Source organism: Agelaius tricolor, unplaced genomic scaffold, assembly GCF_023055355.1.
Source record: "Agelaius tricolor isolate 1412-34295 unplaced genomic scaffold, bAgeTri1.0.p SCAF_17, whole genome shotgun sequence".
Lineage (NCBI taxonomy): Eukaryota > Metazoa > Chordata > Aves > Passeriformes > Icteridae > Agelaius > Agelaius tricolor.
In genome coordinates this window covers 16,802,986-16,828,206 of record NW_027269277.1, presented here as the reverse complement: position 1 = coordinate 16,828,206, position 25,221 = coordinate 16,802,986, and the positions used below count along the sequence as shown (strand labels likewise).

At 48.5% G+C, this 25,221-nt stretch overlaps 1 protein-coding gene across 3 annotated transcripts in view; it reads left to right on the top strand.

Annotated features, from left to right (window-relative positions):
• The first annotated feature begins 7,576 nt into the window (after positions 1-7,576).
• The window catches only part of DCX (doublecortin), an 83,102-nt gene continuing 65,457 nt past the window's right edge, over positions 7,577-25,221 (top strand). For 2 of the 3 annotated variants that reach the window (XM_071442706.1, XM_071442704.1), the window contains exons 1-3: positions 7,577-7,939; positions 9,447-9,837; positions 20,856-21,196. In XM_071442706.1, the coding sequence (XP_071298807.1) occupies positions 9,474-9,837; positions 20,856-21,196 (705 nt within the window). In that variant the 5' untranslated portion in view covers positions 7,577-7,939; positions 9,447-9,473. Of the gene's footprint in view, positions 7,940-8,936; positions 9,838-20,855; positions 21,197-25,221 lie in introns of those variants that run through there. The other variant, XM_071442705.1, reaches the window with a different exon arrangement.

Sequence of the window (25,221 nt, the reverse complement as noted above, 5' to 3'; positions counted from 1 at the left end):
AGCCCACAAACTGGAGATTTGGGCTGCTCAGCAGAGCTGGGGCTGCAGGGTGAGCACAGTGGAACCAGTCATGGCCATGGCCAGGGCTGTTCATGCTGGGTGGGCCCAGAGTTAAACTGGGTTTAACTGGGCAGAGTGCTCCCTGTGCAGGGCTGTTCATGCTGGGTGAGCTCACAGTTAAACTGGGTTTAACTGGGCAGAGTGCTCCCTGTGCAGGGTTGCTCATGCTGGGTGGGCTCACAGTTAAACTGGGTTTAACTGGGCAGAGTGCTCCCTGTGCAGGGCTGTTCATGCTGGGTGAGCTCACAGTTAAACTGGGTTTAACTGGGCAGAGTGCTCCCTGTGCAGGGCTGTTCATGCTGGGTGGGCCCAGAATTAAACTGGGTTTAACTGGGCAGAGTGCTCCCTGTGCTTGCAGGGCCCAGAAATGTAAGGATCAAATGGAAAATATTTGCTGGGTTGCCTAGAGAGTGGAAGGCACCTAATCCAACAGGCAGTTTGGGTTTCTAATTGGAAACAGAGCAAAACCTGGGCTCAGAGCAGCAGAGCATTTCATGGATACAGAACCAAACAATGGCCTGTCAGTGTTTGTGGCTCACCCTGGCTCTGACTGGGGCTGCATCAGCTGAGCTGCAGCTCTGGAGTTAGAGCAAAGCAGGAGCTGGGCAAAAGCAGTGCCTGTAGCAATTATATCATAATAAACCATTGCCCCGTGGTGCAAAGGTGGGATGGGCACATTCTGCTGGGGTTAAATGTACACACAGTGCTGGGCACTGAGGCTGCTGCAGGAGAGCCCTTGCCTTTGCAGTTTGGCTGCTCTAATGAAAGAGATGACTGTGGTTACAGCCCACAGGGCCCTGGGTAAAGTCAGGCTGCTGCTGATACAATTTGCTTGTAGCTAGCCAGGATTTAAAATCATCTTTATATATATATTTATTTTTTTTTTCACTACCACAGCATTCACCAGTTGATTTTTTGGCTTGAGCCACTTGCTCTGTGCATCCCATGTAGAGACAGGGCTCAAACTCACACTGAGTGAATTTACACACTGCACAGTCAGTGGTTCTAGGGCTCGTTTCCCTGGAGTTTGGGGCCACAGGAAACAGCCATATCCCCTTGTGATTCCTTGCAAGTAGCTGCTCTTTGGCTGCAGCTCTGTGGTGACTGATAACTGCTCAGAAAGGATTTTAACTGGAAACCTGCTGGGTTTTTGGTGCCTGAGCAGCTGCTGTCCTTGCTCAATGTGGGTGTTTACAGAGCTGATGTTGGGTAACCCCTAGGAGAGCTCATGGACTCAGAAATGTGCTTGACAGCACCCTCAGAGGAGACCAGGAGCTTCTTCTTGGCCTGGCTCTTCATCCAAACTTTGGGATACTAATCCTGATGTTCTGATATGGTTGTCATTCCCCTGTTCAGTTACTCTATGGTTCACCAAGTTTTCCAGGCTGGGAATTTCATCAAATAATCTGTGAGTAGTGTGTGCTCCCCTGGGAGGGTTTCCTAATGAACAGAACCTGCCTAACCTGAAGACAAAATAGCATCAGAACCATCTCTGTGGAGTTTCTGGTGTTGGCTTCTTGTCCAGTAGCTCTTACAATCATCTCCTACTCCCCTGCAATGCTAGAAAGGGCTTTTCCAGCAAGCTGCAGGTGTTCACAAGGTAAAAGGTAAAGGTAAAAGTTACTACATTTTCTCCTAAAAAGGTGAGTGCCTGTGACCGTGTTCACAGGGGTGTTAGGATGAGGGAAGAGATGAGGATCTGACTCCATGTTTCAGAAGGCTTGATTTATTATTTTATGATATATATTATATTAAAACTATACTAAAAGAATAGAAGAAAGGCTTTCATCAGAAGGCTGGCTAAGAATAGAATAGGAAAGAATGATAACAAAGCTTCTGTATCAGACAGAGAGTCTGAGCCAGCTGACTGTGATTGGCCATTAATTAGAAACATCTAACATGGGCCAAAGATCCACCTGTTGCATTCCACAGCAGCAGATAATCAATGTTTGTTCCTGAGGCCTCTCAGCTTCTCAGGAGGAAAAATCTTAAGGAAAGGATTTTCCATAAAAGATGTCTGTGACAAGTGTCAAAGTCATTGTCTCCCTACTGGATGATGCTTCTCTCCAGTGATCTGTCCAGGGGCATTAATGCTGCTCAGTGCTTTTCTCTTGATGGTCTCACTGTAGACAGGGAGAACTTCTGCCTGCAGCCATCTCTCACCTCAGCACAGCTCTGCTGTGTGTGGAGGGAGCAGGGGAAGAGCTGCACAAGCTCAGCTCCAGTTTCAGTAGTTGAAATAAAGCTATTTGGAAGGCAGAGTGTCCCACAATGTTTCCATACTGTAACCTTTGCTTTAAAGATTAAAAGCACACAGGGATCCGCCTCTGCAGGTCTTCAGGAGGTGTTTTAGAAATCCCTGGGTGCCTCAGGAGCTGCTTGGGTCGGGGCTTTGCATGCCAGGATGTGCTTGGAACCTGCTTTGTTCCTGTGCTCAGGGGTGCCTTGTAACCAACAGGGTAATGCTGTGTGCCAGACCCAGCAATTACAGGTGAAGAAAACCAGATTTGGTTCAGTTTGGGGCAGGGTTTGCAGTGCTGGCTCTCCCTGCTGGAGACAGGGGGCTGAAGATGCTGACCTTGTACTCAGCGTTTAGTTGTCCCTCCATCCTGTCAGACTGAGATTCTGTGTCGCTCTGCAGCTCTGCAGACAGGAGCCCCCAGCTCATTGATGTTTAAACAATGGTCTGTCAGCGTGCTCCTAATTTGCATGAGACTTGGGGCAGATAAGCTTTTCTTTTGATGTAGCTAAATGAGTTTTCTCATTGCTGTATCTACCTCTAAATGCCAGTACAGATGCAAAGCACCGATTTTCAATAGTTTATTGTAGGTACATGATATGTGTGCCTGAGGAACAATAGCAAAATAGCTGGGGAATATTTGCTGCCATGAAAAAAATCACCATTCATTAGTGCTGTCTGTATTTTTAGGATAAAACAGATTGGAACCGTCTCCTGAAAAGAGTAAAACGGGCACAAAATCTTTCTTTACCTGCTCTACTACCTCTTCATTCCTGCTCCACTACCCTACTCCTGGGACACTGATACAGCAAATCCTGCAGCCTCTGCTGGGCTTGGTCTGGGATGACATTTACTGAGTGGAAATCTCATGGAAAACAACTTCTGCAATGGTCTGTTGTTGGGATTTCTATGCTTTTAAAATGAACTGCTCGGGTCCCTTGTACAAATGCTTCCCCAGTGCCCCCTGAGTTCACTGTCACTGCCTTCAGAGTGACAGAAAGGATCTGTGTTTGAGAGGAAACATCTTGCACTTCCAACTTGAACATGACATGATCCCCTGTGATGGCTTTGATGGGATTTTCCTTCCTATCACTTAGAATTCCATCAGGAAAGTCCTTCAAGCAAGCGTTGCACTCAGCAGGCATTTTGAGAGAGGCTGGCAATCAGGTATTTGGTTCCAATTAATGTATAAAATGAAATTATCAAGAAGTTATTAAATTCTTGGTCACAAGTCTCCTAACTACTATGATGCAGCCCATGGACAACATTGGAAAAAGGAGAATTTGGATGTTTTGCTGTTCCATTTGTCATGACCTGGGGCTTACAGACCATGTATCATCCATAACTTGGTCAGCACAAATGTACTGACAAGCTCAGAGGGGTTCTGCACGTCCCTGGGTACAGGCAGTGCATGAGGCAGGCACAGCCATGGATTTCTGCAAGGTTTGCACTTTGATTTTAAGGGAAAATGCTGCCACTGAGCTGCCACCAGAAACTGGCTCCTGGAACTCACTGGCTCTGGCAGAGTTCACCCAAAATATGCTGGGGTGGGGTGCTTCCCTTCCTGCTGTCAGGGGATTTGTTTTCAGCTGGCAAAGAGTTATTAATTGTGGTGGTTTGATGTAGAAGGGAGGGGATTGAGCCAGAAGAGATCTAGTGCAGAAGGTATTTTTCTTTTGGATGACTGCTGTGGGGGTTTAATGCTTTGTTGTATCTGGATGTGTTTGGAATATCTTGAGTTCATGGAGCTGCACAGTTTCCAGATACTCAGCACAGAAAATGGCCTTTTCCCTTTCAGCCTGCTTCTGATGGCCCTCAGAGGATGCAAAGGCCCCTGGCTCCCAGATTTCAGAAATACCTGAAGCTAAAGGCACCTGCTGAGACTGGGGGCATGTGCCAGGGGTGTGGGGCTGCCATGCCCCTGTCATCAGTTTAAAATGCTTTTCCCCAGCACACCTGTGGGGTGTGGAGGAGTGGCAGCTCCCACTCGCTGCTGCTGCGGGCACTCCTGAGCACTCCCACACCAAGGTGGCCTCGGAGCTCAGCTGCTTCTTCCACCCTCTCCTCCTTCTCACACTGAAAACTTGGTCCCTGCTCCTCCCTGGAGGTGCCAGTGGTTGAAGGGTTCAGTCCTTGAGCCTCAGTTTCTGAGCAGCCCCTGCAGATGTTTCCAAGGCTTGCAGAGGGGGAGCTGCTCTGGAGGTGACCTCCACCCTCCTCTCCCCAGTGGCTGGGCTGACTTTGGCTCTCCAGCTTTGCTATTTCAAAGGCTTTCAGATGTGTGTGTGGTCCCTATAAAAATAAATCTCCAAAGGAAACAAATGTTATGTGGTGAAAGTCTGCCAAGTCCCCATTGCTTGTTAGCTCGTAGTATTCTGTAGGAGGAACTTTAAATCCTGATATAGGATAACTCTCTGATGAACTCTCAGCTCTTTTGAAGATTCAGATTTAAAGGATGTTGCTCTGTAGGGTTGAGATTGAGGCACTGACTTGATGGGATTTCAGCTGTGAGTGCCTTGACACCCTTGTCAGACCCCTGAAATGAGAATTTGTCATTTCAGAGAGTTTTGGTGTTTGAGTTACATCAGTGCTTTGACAGCAGCGATCAGGGATGATAATTTCCACACAGTCCAGAAACACTGAGGTTAAAATAAGAAATGTAACTAAACACGTGCTTCCAAACAGACTGACTTGGAGATGGTGATCCAGGACTTCCTTCAAACCCAGTGATCACTTGATTTTTCTGTGATTCTGTGATACAGAAGCAGCCAGACCTTGGTTGCTTATCTCCTGTTCAGACAATGTGCTGTGCCATCAGAGGCAATTTTTATATAAGTCAGGAAATTACATAGCAAAGCAACAGGGCATTGACACAGAGCATTTGAGACTGCAGCTCCTGGTGATGCTAAAACCTGGATTTTCTAGGTGTATGTGAAGAAGCTAGCACACAGCATCACACAACCCCTGTCACCTGCAGTCTGCCCCTTTCCAAAGTGTCACAGTTGCTCAGCAATGTCAACAAACATGTATTTATATGGATTTAGTGACACAGACAAAAGTCTAAATATTACCTTCCTGGAGGAAAGATGATTCACCTGATTTGAAGTAGATAATTTAATGGGAAGAGCTAAATTTATCTTTCCTTTGCAGCTAGATGAAATTATTGATGGGAAGTGGAATTTTCTTTCCAATTCTCAATCACTCACGCTGCCTAAAATTGTTTATGGTATGATGTCTCAGAGGGTGAGTCTCTTCTGATGTAAACATGTTTTGACTGGCATTAACTCCTTAAGGCCAGGGAGGAAGCTCTGAAGAAGAAATGAAGTCAGGAGCAGGCCCTTGCTCTCCTCAAGAAACTGCTGCTTGTTCCTGGCTGATGTCTGTGGTCTGGGGCGATTCTGTTCTCACCTGGAGAGAAGCAGCTATGGTGTGATTTCACTGAGGACATGTGAAATCACTCTGGCTCCAGGCCTCTTCACCTCTGATGATGCTCTGCCTTGTGAGATCCTCCTGGTCTTGTGGAGGGATTAAAGGAGGTGTTCTGGAACACTGGGGGTGTTCTGGGCACTGTTCAGGAGGAGCTTGAGGTTTTACCCGAGATGAGCATTACCATGATTTGCTGTGGAATCCTTATCCTTCAGCCAGGGACAAATCCCAGTTCTCCTGTTGGAGTAATTAGTTTAAAATGCTTTTCACAGGAAGTGCCTGTGCTTGAAAAAGCTTCTGTCCCTGTGCTGAGCAGAGGTGTCCCTGCAGACACACTCATCTCACAGTGGGCATGGGCTGGGGTGCAGAAAGAAGAGCCACCTGTTAATGGTGCTTGGCACCCTGGGCTGCCCTCAGAACTTCCCATACAAGCCAAATTTGGGAGATTGACACGTTGTGGTGCAATTCCACCTGGGTCTACATCATCCTGCCTGGTTACTTTGGTGTGGTACCTGGATCCTGAGCCACCATCCCAAAAATCTTCCTCTTCTTTCTCAAAGCTGTGTGTGCCACTGAAGGCTGAATGAGGACTCTCCTTTTCTCTATTCTTGCTGCTGCTGTACTTGGCACATGCTGAATGATTCATATTTTTGGCAATTTTTTAAAGCACAGGCAGATTTAGATTTACAGCAGTATTGTGTTAAAGGAAAAAATTGTTGATTCTGGACAGATTAAGCTCATGGTGATGAGCAGCCAGGAATTATCTAATTCAGAAAACAGGACCAAATGGGAAGGACAAGGTTTGAAGTCCCACATACCCTTTACTGAAATATACCCTGGGGAGGACAGACCCTGTTCTTCCTCTCAGGGGCTGATTCCTGAGGGAGGAGAGCAGCTCTGTCTCCTCTGCAGTGATCTGACCATGCACACAAGGGAGCAGCCAAAAGCTCCAGCAGAGGATGTGTGGGAGCCTTTGAATAAAAGGCTGGTTTCAGGGAATAAGAAACTTTTTACAAATGTCATGTGTGAAAGTTGCTGGCAGACAGAGACGAGCTCTCAGTGGGTTTGTGTCAGTGTTGCCTGGACTATCATGCACAGGGCAGACAAAGCTGGAATAAATACCAACTCCTTCTGTGTAAATGTGATACTGCTGGGATGTGCCAAAATGACAACATCTGATGTTTTCACTCGAAACAGACACAGTGTTGTTAGGAAAGGTTTCCTTCTACAGATGGGAAAACTCTCCCATTTCCAAATCCCATTCTTTTCTCATGTAAAGATGAGGCCAGCAGCAGTGGGGTTAGGAGCAGGGTTAGTGGTGCTGCAGCATAGGAATCTCCACCCAGAAAGCAGGTGAAAGATTTTGCTGTCAAAGTGAGAGAGCTCAGTACAATTTTTTAACAGCTGGCTCCTCCTGCAATGGAATCAGAAAATAAACTTCTCTTCCAGTGGGATATGAGCCACACTGGATCTGCTGGGTTTGGCTTGTGCTGGATGAGTCCATCCCGAAGCCCCTGGGGGTTTGAATGAACTGGGATTCAGCACTCTGGCTTTGGCTTGTGTCCAGTGTTAACAGAGAAAAAGCATTCAGGGGCACCTCATGCAGAACCACCAAGTGAATTCTCCCTTTCTGCTTGCCAGTGTAAACCACAGATGCTGTGTAAAACCAGCACAGGAGCAGGACTGTGCCCAGTTCCACTGGTCAGAGATTTTCTCAGTTGCCTTCCTAATGCACAGGAGTCTTGTGCCAGCACAGTGTCACACTGTGGGATTGTGACTGTGACCCCCCTGTGCTGCTAATCCTGTAGGATTGGGGTAATTATCCTGGCTTTTTTTCCCTTTTTTTTTTTTTTTCAGTTGAACCAGATGATTGCTTGGTACAACTGGATTCAAGGGGAAATTTGCATCCTTCCCTTCCAAACACCACCCCCAAGCGTGCCCTTCTAAACCTTTTGTTTTCTGATTTGCTGACCTATCCAGGGCTGGAATCAGCACCTCGTTTTCCCCTCAAACACAGCCTGTGAGCAGCCAGCTGATGGTGAGAGTGAGAATCACTGAGGCAAAGTTACCGTGAGGGGATGGAACAAGGCACTAGGACCTAGGAGGCGTCTCATCCACCCTGGCAGGAATTTCTTGCTTGGAGCTCAGACAACAAAGGCAGAGTGAGCCTGGTTTTCTTTCTCTGAGCATCTCCACCCTGCACGCTGAAAACCGGTGAGTAGAGCTTTCCTGAGTGACTTGCATGCAGAAAAGTAACAGAAAGGAGGAATCTTTTCTCGCTGCTTTACAGCATCTGCAGCTCATTTTAAAATCAAAACCCCGGCATCCTCTGATTCATTCCCGAAGTTGCTTGGCTGTTTCATTGTTCAGTGCATGACACCAGACTGAATCTACCCGGGCTGGCATCGTGGGGGGAGCGTTCCCAACTCGGGGTTTCTGTGTGGAATGCCTGCATTGTCATCTGCCTCCCTGCAGCCTGGGGACAATGATTTTTTCTCGCATGGGTCACGCTGACATTGTAAAATACAGGGAAGGAGCTTCATTCCGGCGAGTGTAAAGGGCGGGGATGAGATAGCAACAGCTTTTCCTGGGTTTATACCTGGCTGCCAAGCGCTGTAAATCCCCTTTCAGCCCTGTGTTAACATGAGAACCACATCCATGAGGTGCATGTGCCTGGTGCTGCTGGGGGAGTAGAAGGGTCTCTATTGCAGCGTTGAGGGGGGGGTTTCCTTCTCCTTTTGTGTCGGGGTTTGGTGCAGGAGAAAGGTTCTCGAGCATAAACTAGAGACAGTGCAAAATTCCTGCTGGCTGGGTGTCAGCCCCAGCCCCGGCTTTGCAGTGCTGGGAGCCCCCGTGCTCAGAACAATGAAAGGTGAGGAGCAGGGGCGGCGTGTCCCTGGGGCACGGGCACTTCCAGCTATTAAATCACTTAGGGCTGGGAGCGGGGGGTGGAAATAGCCCCTTTATTTTCTCCTCCTCATTAAACGGGAGCAAAAATGCAATTCAGAGGGGGCTCGGGCTGAAAAGAGCTTACCGAAGCTGCGTTTCAATGACAGATTTTTCTTTGCAGTCATTTCTTCTCGGAGATGTAGGCTGGTCCTGGGAATTGATTGATGGGCTAGGAGGGGGCTGCGGATAGGGGGAAGGGTGGGCTGGATCTCATTGCTAACCCTTATTGAACAGGCTGTCACAAAGAAACTGCTTATTCCCCTGTGACCATTCTTTCATAAATGCCAGTTTATTCTAATGTTAAACATTCAGATGCTCTGGGTCCTTCCGTGATTCGACAGATTGAAGGGCTGACTTACTGGGATCTCCTTGTTTTCTGTTGCCAAAGGAAACCTCACAGGGCTCAGAGGTTTAATTCATTGCCAACTGGTGTTTGGACGAGTTTTTTTGGGGCTGGGTTGTGATTGCCATGTATCCCTTTGGCCCCAAGTCCCAATTTGGTGCACTTTGAAAACTCCCAGGTGCAGGAGGAGCAGGCAGCTCTCTGGAAACGTGTTCCCTGCCCCCAGTAGTTGGATCCCTTTCAAAATGCGAGGACCCCTCCTACTCTCAGTCCCCAGAATCGATACAAATCTGGGTCAGGGGAGGGGGCGCTTCCCAAATGCATCTGTCCTGCTCCAGACACAGCCTTAGCGTGGTTTTGCTCTCCGGATCGCGGCTCTAACCCATCCCTCCGCCTTCCTTCTCTCCCCATCTCCTTTCTGCCCTTCAGCTTCAGATCTTTAGGGCTCACCAAACTATGGAACTTGATTTTGGACACTTTGACGAAAGAGACAAGGCGTCCAGAAACATGCGAGGCACACGGATGAACGGCTTGCCCAGCCCCACTCACAGCGCTCACTGTAGCTTCTACAGAACCCGGACCTTACAGGCGCTCAGTAACGAGAAGAAAGCCAAGAAGGTTCGTTTCTATCGCAACGGGGACCGCTACTTCAAGGGGATTGTATACGCCGTGTCCTCCGACCGCTTCCGAAGTTTTGATGCCCTCCTGGCGGACCTGACCCGCTCCCTGTCCGACAACATCAACCTGCCCCAGGGCGTGCGCTACATTTACACCATCGATGGCTCCAGGAAGATCGGCAGCATGGACGAGCTGGAGGAAGGTAACGAGCATCAGCATCCCTTGGTGCAGTGAGGAGGAGGAGGGAGGCATGGGAGGGGGCTGCACCGCTCGGGGCTGCCCGCAAGGTCACCTTTCCCCGGCCCTGGGGGAGCCGAGCCCCGCTGTGCCCGCCCGGGGCTGGGGCCACCCCCGCCTGTCCCCAGAGCCCTGCAGGTGTGCGGCCGGAGGGGCGTGTCCGGCTCGCGGCCGTGTCCGGGTGTCCTGGCTGTGTCCGTGTGTCCGGCTCATGGCTGTGTCCATGTGTCCGGCTGCTGGCCGTGTCCGTGTGTCCGGGTGTCCTGGCTGTGTCCGTGTGTCTGGCTCATGGCTGTGTCCGTGTGTCCGGCTCCTGGCTGTGTCCGGGTGTCCTGGCTGTGTCCGTGTGTCCTGGCTGTGTCCGTGTGTCTGGCTGCTGGCCGTGTCCGTGTGTCCGGCTCATGGCTGTGTCTGGGTGTCCTGGCTGTGTCCGTGTGTCTGGCTCGCGACCGTGTCCATGTGTCTGGCTGCTGGCCGTGTGCGTGTGTCTGGCTTGCGGCCGTGTCTGTGTGTCCGGCTTGTGGCTGTGTCCGTGTGTACAGCTGCTGGCTGTGTCTGTGTGTCCAGCTCGTGGCTGTGTCCGTGTGTCCAGCTCGTGGCTGTGTCCGTGTGTCAGGCTGCTGGTCATGTCCGTGTGTCCAGCTTGTGGCTGTGTCCGTGTGTCCAGCTTGTGGCCGTGTCCATGTGTCCAGCTCGTGGCCGTGTCCATGTGTCTGGCTGCTGGCCGTGTCCGTGTGTCTGGCTGCTGGCCGTGTCCGTGTGTCCGGCTCTTGGCTGTGTCCGTGCCTCAGGGTGTCCCCACGTCTGTCCGGGCTGGGGTGAGCCCGGCTGGGTTTCCCAGTGGGGTGGGTGGGGATGAATGGAAAGGGAAGAGGGGCTGAGGTATTCCTGAGTGTGGGATGGGCTGGGAAGGGTTCATGAGCTCTGTGTGGGGTTTTTGGGGTATGGTGCTCACAATGTGTGTGCTCAGGGGTGTGGGATAGGCTGGGAAGGGTTTGTGCTCTCTGTGTAGGGTTTTTGGGTATGGCACACACGATGTGTGTGCTCAGGGGTGTGGGAAGGGTTTGTGCTCTCTGTGTAGGGTTTTTGGGTATGGCACACATGATGTGTATGCACAGGGCTGTGGGATGGGCTGGGAAGGGTTTGTGTGCTCTGTGTAGGGTTTTTGGGGTATGGTGCCCACAATGTGTGTGCTCAGGGGTGTGGGATAGGCTGGGAAGGGTTTGTGCTCTCTGTGTAGGGTTTTTGGGTATGGCACACATGATGTGTATGCACAGGGGTGTGGAATGGGGTGGGAAGGGTTTGTGTGCTCTGTGTGGGGTTTTTGGGGTATGACACACACGGTGTGTGTGCTCAGGGCTGTGGGATGGGCTGGGAAGGGTTTCTGTGCTCTGTGTAGGGTTTTTGGGGTATGGCACACACGGTGTGTGTGCTCAGGGGTGTGGTCAGGGCCGGGTGGGCACCTGGGGGTGTGGAGAGGGGTGCTGGGGTGCGAGGGGTGTTGGGAGGGCACGGGGGTCTCTGTCTGGGGAGCTGTGCAGGGATGTGTTGGGAGTTCACACAGCCTGATTAGGGAGGGGATTTAAGGAGCGAGGCTTGTGAATAGAGAAGGGCATTTGGACAGGCTGTGCTTGGTGAAATTTGGGGTTTATGCGTGCGGCTGTGAGGAGGGTTAACAACAGGGAGCTGTGGGGGTTTCTTTGCGCTGGGGATCGAGCCCAGGGGGTGTGGAGGTGTGTGGGGCTGTCTGTAAGGGGCTCTGGGGGGTCTGTAAGGGGCTCTGAGGGGTCTGTAAGGGGCTCTGAGGGGTCTGTAAGGGGCTCTGGGGGGTCTGTAAGGGGCTCTGAGGGGTCTGTAAGGGGCTCTGAGGGGTCTGTAAGGGGCTCTGGGGGGTCTGTAAGGGGCTCTGAGGGGTCTGTAAGGGGCTCTGAGGGGTCTGTAAGGGGCTCTGGGGGGTCTGTAAGGGGCTCTGAGGGGTCTGTAAGGGGCTCTGGGGGGTCTGTAAGGGGCTCTGGGGGGTCTGTAAGGGGCTCTGGAGGGTCTGTAAGGGGCTCTGGGGGGTCTGTAAGGGGCCTGGAGGGTCTGTAAGGGGCTCTGGGGGGTCTGTAAGGGGGCCTGAGGGGTGTGTAAGGGGCTCTGGGGGGTCTGTAAGGGGCCTGGAGGGTCTGTAAGGGGGCCTGGGTGTCTCTCAGGGATGTGCACGGAGGGCACGGGGAGTTCGTGCGCTGCAGGGCTGTGAGGAAGGGAGCGCCTCGCTGCCTTTGGGGAGCGGTCGCTGAGCTGGCTCTGGAGCATCCCGGGGCTGCTCGGGGCAGGGCCGAGGTGTCCCCTTGTCCCGAGGGGCTGTGGCTGTGCCTGCTCCTCCGCGGGGTGAGGGATGAGCCCGAAATCGATGCTGCTCGGAAGGGGCGCCCTGGGGCAAGGTTTGCTCAGCTGCCAGCCGTGGGTGCTGCCCTGCTCGCTGCCCTTCCCGGCAGGGCCAGGGATGGGATTGCAGGGATGGGATTGCAGGGATGGATGGACAGATGGATGCTGCCTCCCTGCCCATCCCATCCCAGAGCGGGGCAGCTCTGGCAGAGCAGAGCGGGGTGGGCAGAGGGCACCGCAGCCACGCCGCTTTTCTCTGCCCCGAGCAATCCATTCTTTGTTCGGACCTGGAATATCCCGTTGCAGGAGGGGAGGTGCTCTTCCCTTTTCCTTGGTGTTTTTCCCCAAGCAGACATCCCTGGCCGGTTTGGTAATTACCAAAAAAATCCGCGAGGCTTTTGCCTTTAGCGAAAGACAATGGAAGTGAGGCACGAACTGCAGGGGCGGCCTCGGCTGGGAGTCATTGTGTGACCTTGACTAAAGCAGCTCTCCCTCGAATTCCTTCTCTGTCAGGCAGGATGCTCATCTCCCCAAAATACTTTGCAGGGACAAGAACGTGGAATAAATCTTGGTTTCCATAGAGGAGTTTTCCTGGGAAGAAATTGCTGCCGTTCAGAGCTGTGATGCTTCCTGGTGGAGTTATTCTCAGCCCGTTTACAGCTGTCGAATGGAGGTGTGGCCTCCCTTAATTTTAGAGATTCTGCCATGTTTCATTTTGGTCTCTTAATATGGCCACAGCCTTTCTCTAATGGAAGCTCTCAGTCCTGCTTGTCCTAGGTTTTATGCAAATCTTCAGAAATAACTCCAGGAGAAAATTGCAGTTCTTTATTCTCTTTTTACACTCTTCCTCCCCTTATACTCCTCCTTCTTTTTGTCAGTTGAGAAAGCTTTAGTTGTTACACCTCCTTTAAATGGGCTTTGCTGCAGGTAAGGAGGTACCTACTTCATGAAAATACATTTTTCTTGTGAGGGACAGACAGGAGATGCTGGCATTTGGGTTCTGGCTTTGTTCTGCCAAAATGGCATCTGGAAACAGCACTGAAGAAGAGGCACTAAAACCAAAATGGGATTGTCTGTGTGGCTGTGTCCTCAGCAGAGCATCATCTGGGAAAATAAAACCTGAGCACAGTGAAGACAAAGGAATCCATTTTTGACCATGCCAGAGTAGGTCTGCACGCTGTTATTGATCCCATATTTCTGGGGGTGACCTACACTGCTGTTGCAGAAAAGCAATTTACAACACCATGGTTATAACCAGCCCTTGTGGTGAACTCTGCCCTCAGCTTGGGTGTTTGCATAGCTGTGTACAAAATACCTGAGTGCCAAAATACAAAATACCTGCATGAAACCCAGAATTTGGGAGTAATTCTGCTGTGACACACAGGAACAGAGCACACACAACCAGGGCATGTCTGCCTTACAAATTGGCTTTCTGCTTGGAGACTGAGGGTAACCAAACCAGTGCTTGTTGCTATAATGGGGCTAATTTATCATTGCAATTTCCAATAAACCAGTAGAATCTAGGAAAAGTCATCAAAGAGGCTCATCTCAGTGGTTTGATGGCAAAAACTTGTGAATTACTGACAATATTTCACATCATGTTCCAAGGACCTGATTACTTCTGATTGAAAAATGTATTTGCATAGTGTAGCCTGAGTGTAGTCCTGGAGGGTAGAGAATGATATTGCACAATATCCTAGAGACAGAGATTTCAGGGGAAAAAAACCCATGTGGTGTGCTGTTAATTAACTGGGGCTTGGAATCACCCTTTTGTTCTCCAGACCCAGAGTTCTTCCCTGGCACTCAAGGTCACTCCCACAATGAGAACAAGTGAAGTTTTTCACACTCTTTTTTCACTTTCCTTCCATCTGTTGGGCTGAGCCTCTTGGTCCTTTCCTGTACTGCCCCCTAAGATGTCACATTTTGGAAGCCCTCAGAGCTCTGTCCCACAGGTGCCTTTTGCTGCCAGCTGAGTTCTCCCTCACTGGTCACAGGTTGCTTTTTCCATTCTTTTCCAGGGAGCTGTCTCATCTCCCAGTGCTTTTCTCTCAAAATCCTCCCACCTGATCCTTTTCTTCTTCCCCTTTTCAGTCCTAGCAGCCATCTTCCATCACTGTAGTCATTGTCTCAATCCTGACTTTCTATTTTCAGCATTCAGCTTTAATAGAAATAAATAATAAGCTATTATAATAAGTATTAGTAATAATATAATAATAAGCTTTAATATAAATGAATAATGCACCTTCTGATGTTGCTTAGGACTGCATTCCTCCTTAACCTCTGTGCTGGCCAAATGCAGGGCAGATCCTGTTCCAGCTCATCCTTCCACTCATGTCCCACTGCCTTGGCTGGGTCAGGAGTGGATGTTGGCCCAAGGTGCTGCTATTTATGGTGGCAGATGAATTTTTTGGAAAACAGCACCATGTGGGCTTTATTCCCCTTCATACAGAATTGGTTCCAGTGGCCAGGGCTTTGGGAAGTTGTTTTGTGGAGCTGCATTTACTGGTGAGTCACTTGTAACTGATAATTCTGTGCCTTGTGCTGTGATCAAACTTGCATGTGAAAGATGCTAAAATAATCATGTGCCATCCTTTGCAGCCTTTCTCACGATGATCATAGAGCAGCTTGCATTTCATCCGAGTTTCAGCTAAAATTTAGTTCCTTTGGTATCTGGACGTGGTGGTTTGCTTCATTTTGAGCCTCTTCTTGTAGACTTGATGTGATGAGAAGCTGTCCCACCTCAGCTCTGATTATTGTTTGTGCTTTAATGGAGGGCTGGGTAGAGGTGGAAGCTGATGCTGTGCATTGACTTCAGCAGCAAAGGTGGCTTAGGAAATGCTGCTCCTGGCCCCTTGTTCCAGTCCCCATTGTCCCATAAATTAATTCTTTGTGGGACAAAAGGGATTTTTTTTAGCTCTCTTCATAATTTTGCTGCTTTCCCATATTCAACTTCTTGACATAATGAAATGGACAGTGAGGCACAACCTGGGAGGGAAGGCAAGGCACATCCCAAGGTGGATTTTATGCCCTGTCCTGGGCTGCTTGCTTGAAATTTGCCTTTGTTTCAAATCAAACTCTAGAAAAAGCTGAGTAGGATTTGTTTTGCTCAGTGTGGTTTTATTGCAAATGTTCTTGGGCTGTGTGAGATATTCCACAAAGTGATTCCAAGCTTTTTGTATCCTGTCATGCCCTTGGGAATATTTTCCATAATCTTGTCCAGGAGTATTTAAAGTAATCATAGGAGGGGCTCCACCCTGGAACTGAGGAGTCTGGTGTGTGCTGGGACTGAGGGATTTATAGGAAACATCCTGGAACCTCCACCCAATGTGTGTGTTCCAGTTTGCCTGGAAAAGTGAAGTTCCTGTAGTTTCATACTGAAACCTTGGTAACCTGAGCAATTGTTTTCTGTGGGTGTCTGTTGGCCTGATAGCTCAGCTAATTACATCCTACACAACAACATTTCTCCATGGGGCTCTGTTTTATTTGCTTGCTCACCCCAGCTAGCTGCAGCCAGAACTGATGTGGGCCCAAAATTCTTTAGGGGCATCGTGTGGTTCTGAAGGTGATTTCTAATCAAGCATTTCTTCCACTTCTCCAGCAGAACAAGAGGTGCTTCTGTTCATGGAGGAGCCAAGGGAAGGGAGCTCTTCCAGGGCTCATTGTGCCATGCTGGAGTAGGCCTTTCCAACTGGAGTAGGCCTTTCCAACTGGAGTAGGTCTTTCTAACTGGAGTAGGCCTTTCCAACTGGAGTAGGCCTTTCCAACTGGAGTAGGCCTTTCCAACTGGAGTAGGTCTTTCTAACTGGAGTAGGCCTTTCCAACTGGAGTAGGCCTTTCCAACTGGAGTAGGTCTTTCTAACTGGAGTAGGTCTTTCTAACTGGGGTAGGCCTTTCTAACTGGAGTAGGTCTTTCCAACTGGAGTAGGTCTTTCCAACTGGAGTAGGTCTTTCCAACTGGAGTAGGCCTTTCCAACTGGAGTAGGTCTTTCTAACTGGAGTAGTTCTTTCCAACTGGAGTAGGCCTTTCCAACTGGAGTAGGTCTTTCCAACTGGAGTAGGTCTTTCTAACTCATGAAGCAGCAGCAAGTTCATGCATTTGAAACTCAAGGCCCTCTCCAACACCATATGGAATGAACTCTGCAAGGTGTTAAGTCCACTTAATTCCCGCTGCAGCCCTGGTAAATTCCATGAAACACAAAAGCTGGGCACAGTAGCACATTCTCAACTTTGCAACTGCAGCTCTAACAGCCAGAATAATTGACTGCTGCCCACAGAGACTGTTCCTGGAATAACTGTTAGCATTTAGACTTTCAAAATGGCCTCAATCCAGCTTTCCTGATTTTTCTCAAAAGACTTCTGCCCACAGTTCATTATCCTTGGAAAGTTGCTGGTGCATGCTGAGGAAGGATAACTTTTCCTGAAAGCACAGCCTGTCATTTTTGGTATTGTCACAGTGAGCTGCTCTAAGAGGGTTGGAGGATTAGCACTCATCTGGAGCTTAGGGTTTTTCTAAGGAACCTTCTCCAAGGCAAACCTTATCTTTGCTGAGATCATCCCTTCTTTAGGAGTTGAATAATCTCCTTGTGCTTCCAGCAGATCGGTACCACTGGGATGTGTCATGCACTTGGAGTAATTCTGTGTGATGCAGGCTTCAAATGGCAAATATGATGGTCATGACAGCAGCTCTGAGGTCTGCAGCCAGCCCAGCCATTGCTGAGGGCAGGCAGGAGCAGTGAGGAAATGCCTTGGCTGCTTTGGTGGCACCACAGGAATTGTGACACGTCTGGAGCACCCTGGCATGGTGACAATGCTCATCCCCCTGTGGGCTCTGGAGTGTAAAAAGGGCTTCATGCTCTGAGCTGGCCCTGCACTGAACCAACACTGTCCTTGGCACCAGGGGTTTTGTCAGGATGATGCTCTCAGCCCCAGAGCATGAGTGTGTCTCTTTGGGGCTCCCTTTTTGGGGTTTGTTTGGAATTAATGACCTGGCTGTCCATTGTACCTTCTCTGGCTTGCAGTGGGATTTCTGCACAGCTGCTTGCTGGCTTGAGACATGCTCCTGAAAATATTTGTGCACAGATTTTTGTGCTTAGGGCTGGGAGCAATGTTCTTCTTGGAGCTGTTTCTTTTGCTCATGACAAGATCTCACATCCCCTTCCCATCCCTTCTGTTATGCTGAGCACATCTTCTGCTCCCACGCTGTGTCTGTCAGTCATATTTCTGTGCCTGGCACAGTTGTACACCTTGACTTCTCATTACAGGCTTAGCACAGACAGATGTGGCACAGAAACCCACAGAGAGCCCACTCCTCCCTCCATGGTAGCTCTATTCCCTGTAAGATTTCTTTATCATCTCCTGGCCACATTGTGCAGTTCAAAGCTGCAAAGTTCACAGGTCTCCAGCCTGTGCTTGCTCAATCCTGCTACCACCATGGTAAGGTTTGGGTAAAACTCCACTGTGGGAGGTGAAATACACCGTGGAAAGTGTTTTCCTGGCTGGCAAATGCATGTGCCTCAGTGAGGAACCTGAATGATGATTTTGCTGCTGTTTGAGGGTCATAAACTGAATCAGGGAAGATATTAGTTGAAGTGGTTTTTAGATGAAGTTAAAGCTTCAGGTCACATCCTTAGGTCAGGGAGGAAGGGAAGAGAAGCTCCTCTTCCCTGGAGCTGTGCTGCTGTGACTGCAGAGATGCTGCTGGGAAGAGCTGCTGCTCTGAACTGTTCCTCTGGAGTGTCTCTCCAAGGAAATTTCTCTCCACTTTCAGAATGGAGTGTACAGCACAGATTTTATTTGCTGGAGTTTGGGTTCAGTGGGAGAAAGGGCAGGTTCCATTTTGCACTCGTGAGTGTGAGCACAGCTCGAGAGGCCAGTGTGTGGATGTGCACAGCTGCCCAGGATCACATCTGTGGAACAAGCCCCACAAGAGCTCTGCCTTCATACCCTGTTCCCTTTGGTGTACAGTGGTGTAAATCCCCCAACAGCTGTGCTGTGCTGTGAGCAGCTCAAAAGGACTCAGCTGGAACTAAGGGTAATGGTACTGCACCAGACAGATCAAGAATCTCTTCAGCTTACTTTAAAATATGCCACTTGTTAATGGAAAATATGCTCCAGCACCTCAGGTGTCTACAGAACACAGTGCAAATGTGCACTTTCCTTCACTGTGAAAATTATACAGATGAAGTTCAAATGCAGATGAAAGCCAAGCCTTGCCACACTTCAGTGGCTGATGGTTTATTTCTGTTTTTCAGGTGGGGAAGCAGAGGTGAATGTGAGGTCAGGAGCTGGCACAGGGAAGCTGGGGTGACAGCAGCATTCAAATCACTAATTCTTAGTGCTGCATTTAAACAGAGAAATCCCTTTTCTCAGAGGATAATGCACAGTTCTGCTGAGCACACTTAGGAGGGCTCTGCTGCCCGGGGATTATGGGCTTGGGAGGGCTCAGGTTCTTAGGATGGTTAATTCCTGGGAGCATTCCAGGCTCCTTGCTGCCCTTCTCCCAGTCATGGAACTGGAGAGAAGCCTGGGCCTGCTCTGCACCAGGTGTTCCTTGGCTGAAGCAGATGAATAAACCACAACTTATCACTTATTAATCAGAAAGATCTGAAGTATTCAAAGCTTCTGGAAAAGGATATCCCCAGAGGGAGTTTTGTATAATGCATGGTACTCTGGGGGGTATATTTGAGTTTTTATTGAGTCAGATTCACAAAATGTTGGGGATTAAGGAGCTCCAGCTATGGGCAGGGCTGCATGGTTGGTTTATTGAGGGCTGTTGCTGTCAGAAAATAGAGATTTTTACTGTTTGTTCAGGCCAACAGAACCTGCTGGTGGGATTATTGCTGGTTTGGGCTATACCCACTGACAAAATGCCCAACTGAGTGTTCATCACAAACCTTGTCAGCTCTCTTCTGTATTTGTATTCCATCTTTAGAAGGGGAAACAGAATATCTGCTTCCTGTTGATCAAGGATTTTGGTCATTTTTATACAGCTGATGGAGAAGAGCTGCAGTTGGTGATGCAAACACTATGAGTGGGCATCATGGTGGCAAATTGGGTACAAAGGTGGGGTTAAAATAAGTGAGAATCCTGCATCTTTTCTATGGCTGCTTGTGGCATCACACCCTGGTCAGTAATAGGGACAGAAATACAAAGAGGGCTGTTATAAACCTGTTAAAATCTGTTTATTGTGTGTCTGCTGTGGTCTCACCATGGGTTCTGGTGCCTCCATCAGAAGTGCAATTTAGTCAGCAGAAGGAGCTCCAGTATGAAATTTATCCTGGGCATGTTATGTGCCTGGGCCACGTGAAAATCAGTGGGATGTTTGGAAATCCATATTTTGCCAACTGGATGTCAAATCCTGTCCTAGAGATCCCTGGGTGGGAAGCCAGACTTGGCTGTGGGATAGGCTTTTCAAAGATGTCTGAGCCTTGGAGTTTGCAGTCAGGGACAGACAAGGAAATGCAGCCAATCTGTTTTTGGTAAAGAAGGAGTTTCTTTTTTTAAAAAAAAAATTGTCTTTCAAAATAGTTAAATCTGTATTTTGATTTCAAACATATTGTAGTACATGAAAAACTTAATTCTGTAAGATCAGACAAAGAAAACACCAGAAGAGACTCTAAAATCCTACAGGTCATGCCTTCAGTTCCTATTAAAATTTTATCTAATGGCGAGACGAAAGCTTCTTCCTCCAGCAGTGAGTGACTTTTTTTCAGTGCAGCCTGAGTCATTTCAGACCAGACAGCTACATTCCCTTAGGGATACTGGTTTACAGTCTCATTCTAGTAATAACTCTTCCAGCATCCATCAGATTTGCAGGCCCGAAAGAAGCTCCTACAAATCCTTTAAGGTGCTTTTAAAACCTTGGATAGATAGGATCCTGTAAATTACAGACAAAGCCTGAAACTAATTTTGGGTGGGATAGGAAAGGGCTTTTTGGGAATTACTAAAAAGACCCTGTAACTCTTCTCTGCCATGTCTGAATTTGGATTTGATGTATTTTTGGTTGGTATCAGCCATGTAAATCAAGGAGTGGTATTTGGTACAGTGTTTAATCTCAGCTGCCACTAGGTCTGTTCCCTAATAAACCACTGCTCCAACAGTGCATAGCTGTTATGCCTGCTAGATTTATCAAGGCTACTTTTAGTGGAGACTGTTCAGGACAAGATTTTGATTATTCTTCAGGCATGATGCAGAAGGCACTTTGTGGATGAGTGATGTCCTCTTGGCAGGGAATGACACACTGAAGTAGCACCTAGGTCTGTAAAGATAAAGGGAAAACTGGCAAATTTATAAAATAATCGAGGTGGTCAAATGAATTTGGTGTTCTGAAGCTTTTGAAAGCTTAGCTGCATCTTCAAGTACCTAAATACCTTTATAACTCAACCTCTCTCAACCCCTGGTTCATTATATGTATTTGCTGATGGCTGACACGCTTACTTTGTGGAAATACCAGCAATATTTAAAATAACCATAAACATGGCATTAAAACAAGGCAGAATGTTTTAAGAACAAGCTGTCGTGGGAGTGCTAATGGAAGCAATTATCAATGGTGTGCATGATTTGTGGGGGAAGAGCACAGAGCTGGTGCTTACTGCAGAATCTCGTTTCTTCCTCAAGGCGAGAGTTACGTCTGCTCGTCCGACAACTTCTTCAAGAAGGTGGAGTACACCAAGAACGTCAACCCCAACTGGTCTGTCAACGTGAAGACCTCTGCCAACCAGAAAGCACCTCAGTCCCTGGCCAGCAGCAACAGTGCCCAGGCCAAGGAGAACAAGGATTTCGTGCGCCCCAAGCTGGTGACCATCATCCGCAGCGGGGTCAAGCCGCGCAAGGCCGTGCGCGTGCTCCTCAACAAGAAGACTGCCCACTCCTTCGAGCAGGTCCTCACTGACATCACTGAAGCTATCAAACTGGAGACAGGGGTGGTCAAAAAGCTCTACACCTTGGATGGGAAGCAGGTAAGAGATTTTTACAGATGTTATGTCTTTTTGTCCCTCTTTGTTGTGCGGCTTTGCTGACTCAGAGCAATTCTTGAAGGCTAAAATTAAGCTGAGATGATTGCTGCCATCTGTTGCCTTACAAGTATGGCTTCTCATGCCAGTGGTTAGGTTACTAAATTTTCCCTGATATTAATACCAAGTAAAGAATGTAGCCGTGGGTCTGGGTGGAGCAGATGCTCGCCCTGCACGCCGGCGTGCAGCGTGTGTCCTCTGGGCCAGCTAAATAAATAACAGGGGGGCTTGGGCTCACAGCCTCCAGCTGCACTGGCTCTGGACTCACTGGAAGAGCTCTCCAGCTGTGGCTCCACTCAGAGAAGTGCTAAGATAAAGCGATTGATCCAAGCCTGCTCTTCTGGCCAGCTCCAGAGTGAGCAGGGAAAGTGTGGAACTGTGGAGCATTTCCTTGACTAAATGCAGGAGGAGGTAACGTGCAGAAAGAGTCAGAAATATTTAGCAGGTCATCAAAATGTGCTTCATGTCTACATGTTGCTGGAACTGAAGGAAACATCTGTGTCTTGTTAGCAGCTACACAGCTACGAGCCATTTCGTATTGCTGTATCTATGAAAAGCCTTAAAGGAATGTGGGGGATCATTTTTAGAGCTGGGAAGACATAGATTCTTCAAGGACGATTCTGAGCTTGATTTAACTTTTCTGTTTGTTGTAATTGAGGAATGATCTTATTTTTGTCACTATTTTTCCTGCTCCAGATTCTGGAGTCAGGCAGCACGCCTCTTGTGTGGGTTTGGACGCTGGTTATTCTAGAGATTGATGGGTTTGCATTAAATTAACTCTGTCCTGTCTCTGGAGAAAGTTATTCAAGGACTAGCTCTGCCCAAGGAAATGCAGATTTTACAAATAAAAATGTTCATCCCAAATGCAGGTTCCTACAATGTCCTGCACAGTCCAGGAGTGCAGTGTCACTCTGAGCTGATAGTCTGGTGTCCCTGCCCATGGCAGGGGGCTGGAATTAAGTGATTTTTAAGGTCCCTTCCAACCCAAACCATTCTGTGATTCTTGCTTTGTCCCATCCTGTGTCCTGCACAATAGTTACTGTCTGGTTCCAGCTTCAGATGCACAGAACATCCCATCTGTCTGACAGAACTTTCCACTTGTCTCAACACAGCCCTTTTCCTTCCTCAGATGCACAGTTTGAACATGAGAGGGTGCCTGTCCACAGACACAAATACCTGTTGGAAATGAGCAGTGATACCAGGACAGGTGCACTGGAAACCCTGGGAGAGACCAGGGAAGGAGGAAGGGGATTCTGAAATGACCTGTGCTCGCTGAGGTGATCACACCTGGGCACAGGCCATGCCCCTTGGGTCACAGCAGCTTTGCAGGGGTTCCATGGCTGGATCTGGCCTGAGAGCAGCTCCCTGCTCATGCTGACACAGAGTCCTGCTGTTCTCCCAGCTGGGAAGGGGGATCCTAATCTGAACCTGTGAGTGGCCTCAGTTCTTTGAGAGCTGCTGGGAGCTTGGGGCTGAGATGTTGCTTTGGATGTTGCAGAAATAGGGATGCTCCATGAGCTTCCATCAGACTGCTCTCTTCTCCCCCTTTTAGCTGTTTGCAGGGGCAAAGGGTGATTCCCTTTCACCTCTGGCTGGAGAGCAAGACAGGATCAGCCTGTTATGACATTTAACTTGTTTCTCTGGCTTTATAATTCACCATTTTATGAAATCAGATATTTGATTGCATGTTGGAGATGCAGCTGGGAGTTTCAGTATGTGCAAATGTACAGCCAGTAATGCAGTTATTGAAAACAGTGAGACTGTGATTTGGCAATAATGGGATGTTTGATATTTGTTTGCAGCACCAATTACTATTGAAGCTTCCTGAGGAGCAAACCTGGGTTCACCAAGGCTTTGTTTTTAGTGGAATATTTCCTTCAATGCTTGTTCTTTATTACAGATGTGTGTTCTTAGTGTGGCAGTCAGAGCTAGAAGGTTATGCTGGCTCTTAGGGTTTCCATGACATACTGCTCCATAAAATCTGACCTCCTGACATGACATTAGGGGGTTTTGCATGTCTGATGCTGACATTAGAAAGAGATTACTGCGTGCGTGGTTCTGACAAACAGCGCTTTATTTTCAGGAGGAAATATTCATGCAGAAATGCAAGCTGCTCAAAGCTGAAATACTGACAAGAATCCTGACAGTCTGTCTCTTTGAGTGCCATCAGAGGCACGTTGCTCCCTCTGTTGTGAAATGATAAAATTTACAAAAGGAACGTACAAAGGGAAATCATCCTGCCTCAGTCCACGAGCTGGAACTTAATGAGGGGAGATGATTATTTTATTTATAGGCATTTCCATAGTGCTCATCAGTGCCGTAATCAAGATGCTTTAGAAGTACAGACAGTGGTGGCAGTGACAGGGTGGTGTGTGAATAATTACATTTCTGTGCACTGCAGACCTGCTGCAGTTGGAGTGCCAAAGCAGCTAATTGAGAGCTGGTGGGCTGTGTTTGAATAAATGTAGCACTCAAAACAACAGTGGGGTTAGGTTATTTTAATGAAATTGTGTCTTTTTATGTCTTGGGTTGGCTGGAGGAATATGGTCCTTGAAGCTGCTAAATTAGCATCTTGTGTTTAAGTAGTTTATTTAACTTGCACATATTTCTAACGTCTGTACTCAGGCTCCTTCCCTCCCTGGAGCACAGCATTACCTCTTGATGCACACCCCTGAGCCCAAAAGGCTTTTCAAACAGTTGACCAAAAATGAGTGTGACAGGGGATCACAACAGAGATTTAACTTTGGAACTTCCACGGCTGTACAGGAAATGGAGTGGGTGAGAGGATTCAGTGCATTAAGCAGATGCTGTAATGGGCCAAATTCAGTACTTGGCTCTGTGACTACAACTGCTGTAGTCTTGAGATATAAATATAGACAATTAAAATACACACATCCAGGATTTAATTTGGTCAGGCCTGTGGATCATGCTGGAAAAGAGTTATTTTGGTAGATTCTTCCTCCTTTTTTTAAACTCCTGGTTCTACCCCATGTCCCAAATAAGTCTGGGTTCCTGGGAGCCCTGGCTGCTTCACAGACACACGATGACAGTTCCTGCCCTGGCTCGTTAACAAGCCAAATTAGAAAGCAGAATTTGAGACCGTGGATGGAGTTGCTTTGGGATGTTTTGAATGCAGTAGGCTGAGCTGGACCTTGCAGAGGTTGTGTGGATTTCCTGTCCTGCTCATGCTTGAGCTCCCTCCTCACCATGGTGCACAAAGGGTCGGTGTTCACAGAACCCACCCCTGGCAGCCCAAAGCTGCTGCTGTCAGCACCTTGCTTTGCAGGTGGGCTCTGCCTGCATTCCCCCTGCCTCTCAGTGACCTGTGAAAGCTGATGTTCTGTGCACCCTGAACTCCTCTTTGCCTGCCCTGTATTTTATTCCAAGGCCTGTGAGTTGTTCAGCCAAGTGCCTGAAGAGATGCAGAGACAAAAATCAATCCTTTTTTTATTGGTCGTTGGCTGAGTTTGGTGATACTCTGAAATTCATCAGGCATCAGTCTGAAATTCATCAACCCAGTTGTACTTTAGCATTAAGATATTATTTTGTGATGTGGAATTTCTTCTTTTTCTCCAGCTGTTTTATTGCCATGCCTTAATTAACTAAACACCCCATTGTGTGACCCAACAATTATCATCACCAAAACATAAGCAGAATAGGCGCTGTTCAGAGCAGGGAGAGCTTGTGTGCTTCAGCTGCACATAAATAGAGATATTCTGGTCAACAAGCAGGGAGCAGATTGTGGTTTTAGCCATGATAACATCAGTGATCTCCTCTGGCCTTTGAAATCTTCAAACATGGGGAGAAGTCTCCCATGCTCTGCTCATTGGCTGTTCCCTTGCCCAGACACTGTGCTGCTGCTCTAGCTGAGTGTTAGCTGTCTCATCAGATGAAATTACATCCATTTCCATATGTCAGGGCACTTGTGACTGCACTCCCAATAGAATTTCCAGTCTTAATAAAATGGTCCC